At 37.3% G+C, this 15,673-nt stretch overlaps 1 protein-coding gene across 1 annotated transcript in view; it reads right to left on the minus strand.

Annotated features, from left to right (window-relative positions):
- Window positions 1-15,673, minus strand: part of LOC148946097 (matrix metalloproteinase-17-like) — a 44,597-nt gene that overhangs the window by 2,444 nt on the left and 26,480 nt on the right. Inside the window, exon 5 of the mRNA XM_089097603.1 lies at window positions 2,462-2,620. Coding sequence (XP_088953729.1) covers window positions 2,462-2,620 — 159 coding nt within the window. The remainder of the gene's footprint in view (window positions 1-2,461; window positions 2,621-15,673) is intronic.

The raw sequence follows: 15,673 nt of genomic DNA on the forward strand, positions 1-15,673 counted from the left end.
GGATTTCATTTCCTCCACCAATTTTCTCAATGATGGGGATGTTACGTGCTGTCGAATCCCCCAACTCACTCAACAAACCCTCGAGTGTATCAGGACTGAGACGATCAGTCCATTTGAGGGTAGCTGGTTGAGCCATACCCCCTGTAGATGTACTTGGTACATGCATGTTGAGTGTGGCAGTTGACCAGTTGACAGTTGGCTGGTGTATGATGGGTCCGGGTGGTTGTGTCATCTTTTTGTGAGTGTTGGCTGTTAGAATTGACCAGTTGACAGTTGGCTGGTGTATGATGGGTCCGGATGGTTGCGGCATATTGCTGTGGATGCTGGATATGACAGCTGGATAGTTGGCTATTGGGCGGCTTACGGTTAATGTTGATTGTATTAATGGATTCGACCTACGACCATGTCTTATAACCGTCGGTCTGTTTGAACTGACCACTGGAGTCGCTTCACCCCTTCTTATCTTCTTAATGGGTAAGGGGAGCTCTGGAAAATCCTAAAAAAAAGTTTGTTTTTCATGAAAAAAATCTTGAAAGAGAATCGTCAGTCCTCATCAACAGTATGCACAAAAATAAGTTTTTAAAATTTAAATTAAAAGTGTCATTCTATTTTTCTTATATTATTTAGACATGTAAAAAAAAAGTTGAAAAAAAAGTTTAAAAAAACTATCAGAAAAACAAGTTAAAAAAAACTGTCAGAAAAAAAGATATGATTTAGAGATGTAAAAAAAAAATTTGAAAAAAAAGGTAAGAAAAAAACTGTCATAAAAAAAAGTTGAAAAAAACTAAGTTGAAAAAAATAAGTTTTTTAAAATTTAAATTAAAAGTGTCATTCTATTTTTCTGATATGATTTAGAGATGTAAAAATAAAAGTTGAAAAAAAAGTTTAAGAAAAACTTTAAGAAAAAAAAAGTTAAAAAAAACTGTCAAAAAAAAGATGATTTAGAGATGTAAAAAAATTTGAAAAAAAAGGTAAAAAAACTGTCAGAAAAAAAAGTTAAAAAAACTGTATGAAAAAAGTTTGTTTTTCATGAAAAAAATCTTAAAAGAGAATCATCAATCCTCATCATTAGTTTCCACAAGAATAAGTTTTTTTTAAATTTAAATTAAAAGTTTAATTATATTTCTGATATTATTTAGAGATATAAAAAAAAGTTTAAAAAATAAGTTTAGAAAAAACTCAAAAAAAAAGTTAAAAAAAACTCTCAAAAAAAAAAGGATATGATTTAGATATGTAAAAAAAAGTTGAAAAAAAGGTAAAAAAAACTGTCAGAAAAAAAAGTTAAAAAAAACTCAAAAAAAAAAAAAAATTGGTCACTACAAATATTAATTTTCTAATAGTAAAAGTTACGACACACATATGTAAATCATTCCCATTTTGAAGTTGGAAAATATCAAATATGAATTTTTTGTGTTTTAAGTGTTTCATGACATTCTAAGAGATGTAAAAAAAAAGTTAAAAAAAGTAAAAAAAATTAAAAAAAAAATGTTGGGGGGTGGGGGGGGTGGTGGGGGGGTGGGGGGGGGGGGGGTGGAGGGAGGGGATTGGAGGGAGGGGTTTGGAGGGGGTTGGAGAGAGGGGGGTGTAGTGGGGGAGACGATTGTGGTATATTGGAGGGAGGGGAACTTTGGGCCGGAATAAAAAATAGGTATGATTTACCTCATAGACTAAGCTCGCAAGCCATTTAAATGCAGTGTTTACATACTTTTTTCTTGTTTTGATATTGCTCTTTACCGACCTATTTAACAATCTGTTAACTATAATACGGTCTGTATAAATTTTATTAGAATTAATTTCTTTACCCAATAAGATTATAAAAGAATAACTTACTTCTTGCGTGTAGCTTTCGTCAATATTCCTTTTATTTGAATGCATCATTATATTTCAAATGCCAATTCTGGACTGAGGAAATAACTGATTGTCAGAGTTTTTATATCCGTGTTCAAGGTTAAACATAAATCAACCACACCTAACAATTAAAGGTAGCAGACAGATAGGAAATTACTACAGTATAAAGGAGACGAATCACTACCATGAAAACATCACGCACTTTGAACAGAGATCAGCACGAATTTTCACGGTAGTTGAATCAGGTCATTACACTGTCTGCTTGTATTGGCGGGAGACACTCTGCTACCTTATATTATAGCTATATGGGGAGACACTCTGCTTGGAATCGTTATAGCTATATGGGTACCACCCTCGTACCTTATATTATAGCTATACTACTTATACTGTGGTTTTTTGGAGTTTAGATGGGGGAAAAGGTACCTAGTTTAGGTTAGGTATTTAATATATGCTATGCTTTGCCCCGCACTCCCCCTAATGTGCAAATAAATAACCCAAATTTGTTTCTAAACTATCATATAGTCATCCTATTTTATTTTATTTCATTAGCATTAACCAAACTTGACATTTTAGAAAGGCCCATCTAATTCGAAAGTACTTCCAAGTTACTTACTGTAAAGTTGATACATGGCTAAAATATCGTCATATCCCAGCTGAAAGTTTTTCTGATGACCTTTGTAATATGGATACATAATTGAGCTTGTTACCGGAGAGTGAGATAGTCCCAGACTGTGTCCTATTTCGTGTACAGCAACGGTAAAGAAATCAACACCTAAAACAAAGTGACTATGGTCATATATTAATTAAAAAAACTTTTTCCACAAAATAAGTTTTCAAAGAAAAGTAAAGAACTCCATTAAACAAAAATGAGCAAAAATAAAATAAAATAATCTACTAGCTGGAAACTACCACAAATCAGCATCGATAAATAAATGAAACCCAAAATGAACAGAAATTAAAATAAATAACCGAGTCAAACTCAAGACGAGCAGAAATTAACATAAGTTGGGCGCAAAACCCCTATGAATGTGCATTGTCAATTTAATATACATATACTGATATCTAGTGATCAAAATGTTAAAATTATTTGATTTATTAAAGTTATGAAAGTAAAAACATTTATATTTTTTTCAGTAAAGTGCAAATTTTGTTCTGGCCTTGGGAAGGCATAGGGGTTTTGCGCCCAATTAATGTTAATTTCTGCTTGGTTTGAGCTTGACTCGGTTATTTATTTTAATTTCTGTTCATTTTGGGGTTTATTTATTCATCGATTCTGATTTGTAGTAGTTTCGCGCTTGGTAGATTATTTTATTTTAGTTTTGTTCATTTTTTGTTTAATAGAGTTCTTTACTTTTCTTTGAAAAAAATATTTTGTGGAAAAAGGTTTTTTTTAATTAATTTCTGTTCGTTTTATATTGACATAGTCTTTTCAGGGAAAAAGAAAATAACACTTTAAAACCTTTTGTTTTTTAAGACTTTATAGTTTGGCCTGCTATTTGTATGCTGGAGAAAAATTATCAGGAATTTTTAACAACATTCACCATTTTAAAAATCTGGACACAAATAGTACTATTTAACTTAGTTTCATACCTCCTCTTGTTGACCTGAAATGGAAAACTTGATAAATTCGCAAAAAAATCTGTTTACTCTCTTTGATAGCTTTGATACACTTACACTATTTTGATTCTGTTAAATTTTAAGAGCAGAAGTAGCCTCGAAAGTTTGAACATAACACCCTATTTCGCTCTTGATATGCTGCTGTTATGCCTCACTTAGAAATTACTTTTTCACTGTGCACTTCTATGTAACACTATGTCAGCACAAAGTTTATAAAAATAATGACCCATTAGATGAGCGGGAGAGGAAAGGGGATCTTTAGCTCATCAACCACATCTAACTCCCAAGCAGGACACCGGCCAAATTAGTTTCTAGTCGAATGAGCCGTTTTCGAAGTTCCCACGACAACTCCTTCGATACGAAGTGCCCTGGTCTAAACAAAAACAACTACAAAAAATATTACTTATCACTTTCGACTGTTAAAAAGGGCACTAGCCCTTTGAATTTCAAATCCAATGAGCCCTTTTCTGAAGTTTCTACGACAACGTCTTCTATAAAAACATTAAGTTTCTACGACAACATCTCAAAATTTTGATTGGATGTGTTTGGGAGAATGATGAGCGTGGGTGGGGGGGGGGCTAGTTGCCCTCCAATCACTTTGGACTATTAAGAATGGAACTAACCCTTTGAATTTCCAATCGAATGAACCTGTTTTGAAGTTTCTACGACAACGCCCTCTATAAAAACCTTATATGCCCCAGGGCAAAACTTAAAACCCTTGCCCTGATGGTTGTGGGGGACTGTCCTTCTCAAAAACATATTTTCTATCCGGAAATCAACTACGCTAAGCAAAATGGCTATCTCAAAATTTTTATTGGATGGGTTTGGGGGAATGATGGGCGTGGGGTGGGGGGACTAATTGCCCTCCAATCACTTTTGACTATTCAAAAGGGCACTAGCCCTTTGAATTTCCAATCGAATAAGCCTTTTCTGAAGTTTCTACGACAACGCCTTCTATAAATATCTTATATGCCCCCAGGGCAGAACTTAAAACCCTTGCCCCGAGGGTTGTTGGGGAGTGTCCTACTCAAAAATATATTTTCTATGCGGAAATAAACTATGCTGAACACAATGGCTATCTCAAAATTTTGATTGGATTTGTTTGGGGGAATGATGGGCGTGGGGGGGGGGGCTAGCTGCCCTCCAATCACTTTGGACTATTAAGAATGGAACTAGCCCTTTGAATTCCCAATCGAATGAACCTGTTTTGCAGTTTCTAAGACATCGCCTTATATAAAAACCTTGTAAGCCCCCGGGGCATAACCTAAAACCCCTGTCCAGAGGGTTGTCCTCATAAAAACATATTTTCTATCTGGAAATCACCTACGCTGAACAAAAGGGATATCTCAAAATTTTTATTGGATGTATTTGGGGAAATGATGGGCGTGGGGGGGGGCCTAGTTGGCCTCCAATCACTTTCGACTATTAAAAAGGGCACTAGCCCTTTGAATCTCCAATCGAATGAGCCTTTTTTGAATTTTTTACGACAACGCCTTCTAAAAAATCTTATATTCCCACAGGGCATAACTTAGAACCCTTACCCCGAAGGTTGTGGGGGAGTGTCCTCCTCAAAAAGATATTTTGTATGGGGAAATCAACTACGCTGAACAAAATGGCTATCTTAAAATTTTGACCGGATATGTTTTGGGGAATGATTGGCGTTGGCCAAGGGCATAATGGGGTTTGCCCCAAGGGCATAACTTAAAACCCTTGCCCCGAGGGTTTTGGGGGAGTGTCCTCCTCAAAAACATATTTTCTATCTTGAAATCAACTACGCTGAACAAAGTGGATATCTCACAATTTTGATTGGATATGTTTGGGGGAATGATGGGCGTGGGGGGTCTAGTTGCCCTCCAATCACTTTTGACTATTTAAAAGGGCACTAGCCCTTTGAATCTCCAATCGAATGAGCCGTTTTTGAAGTTTCTACGACAACGCCGTCTATAAAACCTTATATGCCCCAAGGGCATAAATAACTTAAAACCCTTGCACCGAGGGTTGTGGGGGAGTGTTCTCCTCAAAAATATGTTTTCTATACGAAAATCAACTACGCTGAACAAAATGGCTATCTCAAAATTTTTATTGGATGTGTTTGGGGGAATGATGGGAGTGGGGGGCTAGTTGCCCTCCAATCACTTTTGACTATTAAAAAGGGCACTAGCCCTTTGAATTTCCAATCGAATGAGCCTTTTTGAAGTTTCTACGACAACGCCTTCTGTAAAAATCTTATATGCCCCCAGGGCATAACTAAAACCCTTGCCCCGAGGATTGTGGGGGAGTGTCCTCCTCAAAAAGATATTTTATATCTGGAAATCAACTACGCTGAACAAAAGGGATATCTCAAAATTTTTATTGGATGTATTTGGGGAAATGATGGGCGTGGGGGGGGGGGGGGCTAGTTGGCCTCAAATCAATTTCGACTATTAAAAAGGGCCCTAGCCCTTTGAATCTCCAATCGAATGAGCCTTTTTTGAATTTTTTACGACAACACCTTGTATAAAACCTTATATGCCCCAAGGGCATAACTTAAAACCCTTGCCCCGAGGGTTGTGGGGGAGTGTCCTCCTCAAAAACATATTTTCTATCTGGAAATCAACTACGCTGAACAAAATGGCTATCTCCCAATTTTGATTGGATGTGTTTGGGGGAATAATTGGCGTTGGCCAAGGGCATAATGGGGTTTGCCCCAAGGGCATAACTTAAAACCCTTGCCCTGAGGGTTGTGGGGGAGTGTTCTCCTCAAAAATATATTTTGGATCTGGAAATCAACTATGCTGTACAAAATAGATATCTCAAAACTGTTATTGGATGGGGTTGGGGGAAAGAGTGGCGTGGGAGGTCTAGTTGCCCTCCAATCACTTTTGACTATTAAAAAGGGCACTAATCATTTTAATCTCTAAATGAATGAGCCTTTTTTGAAGTTTCTACAACAACGCCGTGTATAAAACCTTATATGCCCCAAGGGCATAAATAACTTAAAACCCTTGCCCCGAGGGTTGTGGGGGAGTGTCCTCCTCAAAAAGATATTTTATATCTGAAAATCAGCTACACTGAACAAAATGGCTATCTTAAAATTTTTATTGGATGTGTTTGGGGGAATAATGGGGGTGGGGGGCTAGTTGCCCTCCAATCACTTTTGACTATTAAAAAGGGCACTAGCCCTTTGAATTTCCAATCGAATGAGCCTTTTTGAAGTTTCTACGACAACGCCTTCTGTAAAAATCTTATATGCCCCCAGGGCATAACTAAAACCCTTGCCCCGAGGATTGTGGGGGAGTGTCCTCCTCAAAAAGATATTTTATATCTGGAAATCAACTACGCTGAACAAAATGGCTATCTCAAAATTTTGATTGGATGTGTTTGGGAGAATGATGAGCGTGGGTGGGGGGGGCTAGTTGCCCTCCAATCACTTTGGACTATTAAGAATGGAACTAGCCCTTTGAATTTCCAGTCGAATGAGCCTGTTTTGAAGTTTGTATGACAACGCCTTCTATAAAAACCTTACGTGCCCCAGGGCATAACTTAAAACCCTTGCCCTGAGGGTTATGGGGGACTGCCCTTCTCAAAAACATATTTTCTATCTGGAAACCACTACGCTGAACAAAATGGCTATCTCAAAATTTTTATTGGATGTGTTTGGGGGAATGATGGGCGTGGGGGGGGGGGGGGCTAGTTGCCCTCCCATCACTTTGGACTATTAAGAATGGAACTAGCCCTTTGAATTTCCAGTCGAATGAGCCTGTTTTGAAGTTTGTATGACAACGCCTTCTGTAAAAACCTTATGTGCCCCAGGGCATAACTTAAAACCCTTGCCCTGAGGGTTGTGGGGGATTGTCCTCCTCAAAAACATATTGTATATCTGGAAATCAACTACGCTGAACAAAATGGCTATTTCAAAATTTTTGTTGGATGTATTTGGGGGAATGATGGGCGTGGGGGGGCTAGTTGGCCTCCAATCACTTTCGACTACTAAAAAGGGCACTAGCCCTTTGAATTTCCAATCGAAGGATCCTTTTTTGAAGTTTTTACGTCAACGCCTTCTATAAAACCTTATATGCCCCAAGGGCATAACTTAAAATCCTTGCCCTGAGGGTTGTGGGGGAGTGTCCTCCTCAAAAACATATTTTCTATCTGGAAATAAACTACGCTGAACAAAATGGCCCATGTGTTTGGGGGAATGATGGGCGTGGGGGGGGGGCTTGTTGCCCTCCAATCACTTTCGACTATCAAGAATGGAGCTAGCCCTTTGAATTTCAAATCGAATGAGCCTATTTTGAAGTTTCTATGACAACGCCTTCTATAAAAACCTTATATACCCCCAGGGCATAACTTAAAACCCTTACCCTGAGGATTGTGGGGGAGTGTCCTCCTCAAAAACATATTTTCTATCTGGAAATAAACTACGCTGAACAAAATGGCTATCTCACAATTTTGATTGGATGTATTTCGGGGAATGATTGGCGTGGGGGGGCTAGTTGCCCTCCAATCATTTTCGACTACTAAAAAGGGCACTAGCCCTTTGAATTTCCAATCGAATGAGCCTTTTTTGAAGTTTCTACGTCAACGCCTTCTATAAAACCTTATATGCCCCAAGGGCATAACTTAAAATCCTTGCCCTGAGGGTTGTGGGGGAGTGTCCTCCTCAAAAACATATTTTCTATCTGGAAATAAACTACGCTGAACAAAATGGCCCATGTGTTTGGGGGAATGATGGGCGTGGGGGGGGGCTAGTTGCCCTCCAATCACTTTCGACTATCAAGAATGGAGCTAACCCTTTGAATTTCAAATCGAATGAGCCTATTTTGAAGTTTCTACGACAACACCTTCAATAAAAACCTTTTATGCTCCCAGGGCATAACTTAAAACCCTTACCCAGAGGGTAGTGGGCGAGTGTCCCCCTAAAAAATATATTTTCTATCTGTAAATAAACAACACTGAACAAAATGGCTATCTCTAAATTTTGATTAAATGTGTTTGGTGCAATGATGGTCTTGGCAGGGGGGGCTAGTTGCCCTCCAATCACTTTCGACTATTAAAAAGGGCACTAGCCCTTTGAATTTCCAATCGAATAAGCCTTTTTTGAAGTTTCTACGACAACGCCTTGTATAAAACCTTATATGCCCCAAGGGCATAACTTAAAACCCTTACCCTGGGGTTGTGTGGGGAGTGTCCTCCTCAAAAAGATATTTTCTATCGGGAAATCAACTACGCTGAACAAAATGGCTATCTCAAAATTTTTATTGGATGTGTTTGGGGGAAAGATGGGTGAGGGGGGGGCTAGGTGCCCTCCAATCACTTTGGACTATTAAAAAGGGAACTAGCCCTTTGAATTTCCAATCGAATGAGCCTTTTTTGAAGTTTCTAAAACAACGCCTTCTATAAAACCTTATATGTCACAAAGACATAACTTAAACCCTTTGCCCCGAGGGTTTTAGGGGAGTGTCCTCCTCAAAAAGATATTTTCTATGTGGAAATCAACTACGCTGAATAAAATGGCTATCTCAAAATTTTGATTGGATGTGTTTGTGGGAATGATGGGCGTGTGGGGGGCTAGTTGTCCCCCAATCTCTTTCGACAATTAAAAAGGGCACTAGTAACTCCAATTTGAAATCGAATGAGGCCTTTTCGAACTTTCAACGATAAGTCTTTCGATACGAAGTGCCCGGGTATGGAGAAAAAAAAAAAATTGTACCCACATCGTTCTTTACTTAGGCAGCGCTTGCACGCTGCCTAAGATTATTAGGTTAGTTTTCAGCAAGACAATACGAATCTGCTGTCAATAAATTGATTCTGAGTGCAGAGAGACCTAAAAAAAAACCTACATAGTGATTGGGAAATAGGAAATGGCTTTTCTGATATTTGCTATTGGATTTTTTCTTATACATTGAAACTCAAAAAAAAGCATTTCAAGAAAAAAATACAGAACAAATTTAAATTTAAAACGACTAGTAAATTAATTTTTATGTGATTTCAAGAGCAAAATGAGTAAAACATACCGTGAATGAAGAAAGCCAAACTAGCAGAAAATACCATGAACAATGAAGCAAAACTTAGTCAATCATCATCAATCATCAATCATTTTATTAATACTAAACTATATTACAAACGTAAAGAAAAATTATTTAGCCCATGAAGCTTGGCTTGTTGTGGGCCTTACAATACAATAATAAAGTACTAAGACAACCATAAATATTACTCTAAATCAAACAATATATATGAAATAAAGATTAAAGAGAATAAACAAAAAGACATTATAAATTATGTTCGTCGTGGTTCCCACCAAATCCCTCCGGAGGCTAGAATGCTTCTTGTCTTTTATTAAATCTAAATAAATAGCTTCATTAATAGTTTCGTGAAAGGCCTGAGTATTGAAAGATGTAAAGAAACCATGCTTAGTGGTTGAGAAAATATGTTTACCAGTGTATGTATCCTTATAAAGTAACATAAAAAAAATGAAACTTAAAGCACAACTTGAAGCCTAAACAATCAGGAAATTAGCTTTTATATGATGCCAAAACCAAAACGAGTAAAAACTACTGTGAATTAAATAAAAAAAAGTTTTTCAACTGAAAGTAAGCAGCAACATTAAAACTTAAAACAAATCAAAATTATTGCGTATATGAGGGGGATGCCCCCTTGTCAATACCTCTCTCTTTACGTTAAAGTTCGAATTTTGTCCCAATTCTTTAAGAATGACTCCTAAATCACAAAGGCCTTTTAATTAGAACAGATAGCTCTTTCAAAAGTATTAAATAAAAAATAAGTTTTTTTTAGCTGAAAGTAAGGAACGACGTTAAAACTTAAAACGAACAGAAATTATTCCGTATATGAAAGGGAATGTCCCTTCCTCAACGCCTCGCTCTTACGCTAAAGTTTTTTATTGTTTAAAAAAAAATAGAGTTGTGAGAAAGAACAGATAGCTCTTTCAAAAGTATTAAATAAAAAAACAAGTTTTTTTAACTGAAAGTAAGGAACGACGTTAAAACTTAAAACGAACAGAAATTATTCTGTATATGAAAGGGGATGTCCCCTCCTCGACGCCTCGCCCTGTACGCTAAAGTTTGTATTGTTTAAAAGAAATAGAGTTGTGAGAAAGTCAAACTTTAGCGAAAAGAGCGAGGCGCTGAGGAGGGGACATCCCCTTTCATATACGGAATAATTCCTGTTCGTTTTAAGTTTTAACGTCGTTCCTTACTTTCAGTTAAAAAAAACTTGTTTTTTTGTAATTTTTGAACGTTTTTAAATTAATGCAGGTTTTGATTTTAGCTTACCGTACATGAATAATTAAAACAAAATTTGAATATTGATTTTACTTTTATTTGGTTAAATAGCTTTCTCGAAACTTGTTTAATTTTTTTTACGAACGTTTTTATTAGTGATAAATATACGTAACTTACGAATTAACTTACGTAACGAACTTCTATATTCATATATTTTTAATACGTATATTCGAGGGTTCGCCCCCTAGTCAATACCTTGCTATTTAAGCTAAAGTTCAATTGTGTTCCAATTCTTTAAAAATGACCCCTTAATCACAAGTTCCGTTAATTAGAATAAATAGCTCTTATGAAAGTACTAAAAAATCTTTGGCTTAAAGAGCGAGGTATTGACTAGGGTGTGAACCCAATCATATACGTGAAGTTTTCTGTCGTTTTAAGCTTTGATGTTGCTCCTTACTTTCAGTTGAAAAACTTGTTTTTTTATATAATTTCTAATCTTTTTTTTTAAATAATGCTGGGAAATCCGGCACCCCCTTCAAAGCAATGTCCTTTTCCCCATGAACACTTCCTTCATGGAAAGATCCTCCCACATAACTCCCAACCCACCCCCCACCCCCACTACCAGAAAAAATCCCACCTGAAAATGTCTGTATACTTCCCAATAACCAATGCTATATTTTAACATTGGGTAAAGATCATAACTTTCAGCCCTCCCCCCGGGAAATTCGGGGGATTAAGTCATTCTAAAAGACATAGTTATGATATTTTCGACCATGCTGAACAAAATGGCTATCTCAAAATTTTGATTGGGTGACTTGGGAAAAAAATGAGCGTGGGAGGGGGCCTAGTTGCCCTCCATTTTTTTGGTAACTTAAAAAGAGCACTAGAACTTTTAATTTCCGTTCCAATGAGCCCTCCCACGATATTCTAGGATCACTGGGTCGATACGATCACCCCTGGGAAAAAAAACAAATAAACACGCATCCGTGATCTTTCTTCTGGCAAAAAATAAAAAATTCCACATTTTTGTAGATAGGAGCTTGAAACCTCTGCAGCAGGGTTCTCTGATACGCTGAATATGATGGTGTGATTTTCATTAAGGTTTTATATCTTTTAGGGGGTCTTTCCCTCTTTTTTCGAAAATCAGCAAAATTTTCTCACGCGCGTAACTTTTAATGGGTAGGACTAAACTTGATGAAACTTATATATTTGAAATCAGCATTAAATTTGATTGTTTTGATGTATCTATTGGTATCAAACTTCCATTTTCTAGAATTTCGGTTGCCATTGAGCCGGGTCGCTGCTTACTTACAGTTCGTTACCACGAACTGTTTGATACTAAAAAAACTTTAGCGTAAAGACGGAAGTATTGACAAGGAGATGACCACCTCATTTACGTAATAATTTCTGTTCCTTTAAAGTTTTAATGTTGCTCCTAACCTTCAGTTGAAAAAAACTTGTTTTTTTATTTAATTTCTGATCGTTTTTTAAATAATGCTGTGAAATCTGGCTCCCCCTCCTTGGAAAATTCCTTCCCCTATGAGATATATTTCCATGCAATGATCCCTCTAACGTAGCCCCTCTCCCCCCCTCGCCCATACCGGAAAAATCCCCCTGAAAACGTATGCAGACTTCCTAATAACTAATACTATACGTAAAGAAGAGACAAAGTTCATAAATCGCAGCCCTTCTCCGGGGATTTTGGGGGGCAAGTCATCCTCAAGGACATAGTTATGAAATTGAACGACTATGCTCAACAAAATAGCTATCTAAAAATTTTAATCGGGTAACTTTGGGGGTAAATGAGCTTTGGAGGGGGGCTAGATGACCTCCAATATTTTTGGTCACTCGAAAAGGGCATTAGAACTTTTGATTTCAGATCAAATGGGTCCTATTCCGATCTTCTACGATCACTGATTCAATATGATCACCCGTGGGAAAACAAAAAAAAATAAATAAACACTCATTTATGATCTTTCTTCTGGCAGAAAATACAAAATTCCACATTTTTGTACATAGGAGCTTGAAACTTTTGGGTTCTCTGGAATGCTGAATCTGATGGAGTGATTTTCATTAAGATCACTTGACATTTTGGGGGTGTTTCCCCTCTTTTTCAAAATTTCTGCAAATTTTCTCAGGCTCGTTATTTTTGATGGGTAACATTAAATTTGATGAGTTTTACATATTTCGAATAAGCACAGAAATTTGATTTTTTGGATGTATCTATTGTTATCAAGACTCTGTATCTTAGAGTTTCGATTACTATTGAGCCGCATCCCTCCTTACTTACAGTTCTTTACCATGAACTGTTTGATGAAGAAAAGAACCCAAAAACCAAAAGAAATTACAATAAACAGAAACTATATAATAGAATCGTTGAAGTTGCCCCCCCCCCCCTCTCAAGGCCAAAATGTCCTTAAAGTTTACTTAAAAATATATGAATAGCTTAGTCGAAAGTTTTGAATCGCCAATTAATTTTTCTATATGTTCGGAAAAAAGGAAGACAGTCAGGAAAACAAGTTTTTTGTATACCCAAAACTGACCTGATTATCGCGAATCTTTAATGTCGACAAATGTTTGCCACAAATAAGAGTGGTCCTGCCAGCCCTAAAACACCACATAAGGTTAATTCTTCTTTTGCGTTTTACCGAAAACAAAATAAATAGCATAAACTGAAAGTTTAGTTCAACTAGTTGATTTCATATAAAAGGAGTGGGTTAAAACAAAAGAACTTCTCGAAAACTTATTGCATGCTGGGCTAACAAAATTATACGCTGATACTGAAAAAAATATTTCCGAAAACTTAATTAGTGCTCAGGGTTTTAACGTAGTAAAGTCCCAATACTAATTTATTCTTTAGGGGAATTTGTGTGAGGCAATACTACCCTTATTTGCACTCTTTCAGATAGTTTTAAAATTAACTTCACAGTTAATAATTTTCATTTCATTTTAGGTTCATTTCTTGTTGAACCTAAAAACAGTCGTTTTTTGCTCGTTTAAGTTTTCAAATCATAGGCTATATAAGCTGTTTTTTGCTGGTTTTAAGTTTCAAACAGTTCGCGGCAACTAACTGTAAGTAATGAGCAATCTGGGATAACAGTAGCTGAAATTCTTAATAAAGTAACATCAAAGATATCTATTTTTATAGTGATTCAAAACATATAAAATTCATTAAGTTTAAAGTTACGTATTAAAAGCTATGAGCTAGAGAAAATTTGGCACACCATCAAATTCAACAAATCAGATGGTTCTATTGTAGTGGTTTTTGGTTCGGACTCATGTTATTGACATTAAAAATTAAATCGAACAGAAATTACTCCGTATATGAAAGGGGCTGTCCCCTCCTCAACGGCTTGCTCTTTACGCTAAAGTTTGACTCTGTCTTACAACTTTATTTTTTAAAACAATAAAAAACTTTAGCGTAAGTAGAGGAGGGGGTACCAGCCCCACGATTACAATACCCCTTCGAATCCCGATCCGGACACTTTTTTTAAAACTCCCACGATCACCACGTGGTTTATGGTCCTAATAAGGGCATCGCCTCCCTATGGAGAAAGATTGCGTAATCGGTCAATGACCTCTTTTTCCAAGGTCGATTTATTTGATGTTTCTATGTGTAGTAACTCCGGAACGAAGGTTGCACATGCGCATTGAATTCTAACGTGAACAATGTTATTGATCTAGGACTCGAGGGGGAAGTGAATTTCCGAGAACTTGATTGCGTAATCAAAGTGTGTCAACAACAACAACAACATCGAACTTGACATTCGCTGAGAGCGTGCACTTACAACAACAACAACATCGACCTTGGAACACCTGTGCTGTCGACCTCAATTCACCTATCGTGAATCAATAATTCCCCTTAGAAACAACAAATTAATTTCCCCTTTCTTGACAGATCAATCAATCAATGACATCATCTGTCAGACTTTAAAAATTTTCGCCTAGAAACATTTCTCCAGGAATAGATCCAAATCATTAATGTCTTTGCCTCGGGAACAGTTCTACTGGTCGAACTCCAAAAGATATTAATAACCACAGGCCATGGAAACAATTCTCCAAGAAACATCTTAGCGATGAAGTGTTTTAGCGCGCGAAAAGGTTTCTTATTAATTTGAAATGCATTAGCGCAGAGATGTCAATAAGAAAGGAACACGCTGAATTTACGTTTAGGGATTATTTGGGCGAAACTGTTTTAGACAGGTTATGGAACTATTTCGGCGAAACAGATAGAGACATTTTAAAAGAAGATTTTTGAAGAGATTTTAGAAGAGAATTTAATGGTGACACTCTGTGGTCGTTATAATACACAAGTTTCATTTGAACAGTATTGTGAGGTCCTCTAACCCAACCCCAAAGGGTTCCAATCCTCCTACCCAACCCCGCAGGACGCCCCCGCTCCGCAAAGGGCCCCCCAGCTCCCCAAGAATCACCGGCGCCCCCCAAGGCCCCCCCCGACCCCCCAAGGCCCTCCCCCGGCCCCACCAAGGCATTATTTACGGACCTTCAGTTGTTGTGATTTTAAAAGTTCTGCTTTTGTTTTCTAAAATCATAGCCTAAAATGCCTCAAACTGTTTCACCCAAAGAGACACATACACAGAGACACACACACAGAGACACAAACAGAGACAAACACACAGAGACACACACACAGAGACACACACACAGAGACACACTCACAGAGACACACACACAGAGACACACACACAGAGACACACACACAGAGACACACACAAAGAGACACACACACAGAGACAAACACACACAGAGACACACACAAAGACACACACACACAGACAAAAACACACAGACACACACAGAGAGACACAAACACAGACACACACAAACAGAAACACACTAACTGAGAGACAGACAGAGAGACACACACACACAGAGAGACAAACACACACAGAGAGACAAACACACACACAAACAGAAAGAGAGACCGAAACACACACACACAGCAACACACACACAGACACATAGAC

This window comes from Artemia sp. Qi Xiang Cuo, chromosome 12 (assembly GCF_049724085.1).
Source record: "Artemia sp. Qi Xiang Cuo chromosome 12, ASM4972408v1, whole genome shotgun sequence".
Taxonomy (NCBI): domain Eukaryota; kingdom Metazoa; phylum Arthropoda; class Branchiopoda; order Anostraca; family Artemiidae; genus Artemia; species Artemia sp. Qi Xiang Cuo.